This window comes from Penaeus monodon, chromosome 28 (assembly GCF_015228065.2).
Source record: "Penaeus monodon isolate SGIC_2016 chromosome 28, NSTDA_Pmon_1, whole genome shotgun sequence".
In the NCBI taxonomy this organism is placed as follows: domain Eukaryota; kingdom Metazoa; phylum Arthropoda; class Malacostraca; order Decapoda; family Penaeidae; genus Penaeus; species Penaeus monodon.
This window is the reverse complement of record NC_051413.1, coordinates 35,356,716-35,357,705: the sequence shown is the minus strand read 5'-3', so window position 1 is coordinate 35,357,705 and position 990 is coordinate 35,356,716. Positions and strand designations below refer to the sequence as shown.

The 990-nt window shown below is 57.9% G+C and overlaps 1 protein-coding gene across 1 annotated transcript in view; it reads left to right on the top strand.

Annotated features, from left to right (window-relative positions):
* Window positions 1-990, top strand: part of LOC119591562 (protein mesh-like) — a gene marked incomplete in the record, with an annotated part of 19,450 nt that overhangs the window by 3,738 nt on the left and 14,722 nt on the right. Inside the window, 1 exon segment of the mRNA XM_037940324.1 lies at window positions 506-738. Coding sequence (XP_037796252.1) covers window positions 506-738 — 233 coding nt within the window.

The following is a 990-nucleotide window of genomic DNA, read 5'->3' as shown; positions in this document are numbered from 1 at the left end:
ATAGAATGCTTGTTCACTAGTGACCCTTTTTATATCAAATTAATATCCGTCTAGCAGCGTTTTGTTTTCTGTCGGTAATCCTGAATGTTCTTCCTCCCCCCCCCCCCGAATCCCCCCCTTCCCTCTTTCTGTTGTCTCCTTTATCTTTATTTCACTTCATTCTCTTTTCTCTCTCCTTTCAAATCCTCCCTCCCCTCCCATTCTTCTCCCCCTCCCCCGTTTTCTCGTCTTGCCCTTCTCCTTCCCTCTTTCTCTTCCCCTTTCTTTCCGTATCTCCTTCCCATCCCCCCATCTATCCTCCTCTTCCCTTTTTCCCCTCTTCCTCCGGCCTCATTTCTTCTTTCTCCCTTCCTCTTCCCATATCTTCCCTCTTCCCCCCCTCACTCTTCCACTCTCCACCCCTTCATTTTCTTCCCCCTCCTTTCCCCCCCTCCCCCTTCCCCTTCCTTCCCTCCCCCCGCCTCCCTTCCCTCTCCCCGCCTCCCTTCCCCCTTCCCCCCCGCAGACCCGATGAACTCCCGCGTGGCGCCGCAGCGTTCCTCGCGCGACGGCCCTTACACCATCACGCCCGACCGCCTCAACGAGATCCGCGCCGAGCTCATGTACCCTTACTACGACAACGACGAGCACGGCGGCAACGGCGACCTCGAGGTCAACATCAACACGCAGAACACGCAAGTCAACAAGCAGCTCACCTTCCTGCTGCCCTTCTTCGGCTTCGGACTCAACTACACCTGGGTGAGTGCCGGGGAGGTATGGGGTGGGGGGTTTGGGGGGGAACTGCCCTCTGAGGCCCTCTAAGGCCAAGGACTTACATATGGGAGGGGAGGGAAGGGGAGGGGACTGCCCTCTTGAACCAAGGGAGGGCAGGGAAAGGACAGGGGGAGCGAGGGGAGTGTCCTCCTCAGATTCAGATTCAACTTCACGACGAGTGCCGGGGAAGAGGGAGGACTCCCCCTCTCGGCGAAGGACTCGCCTGCACCTGGAAGA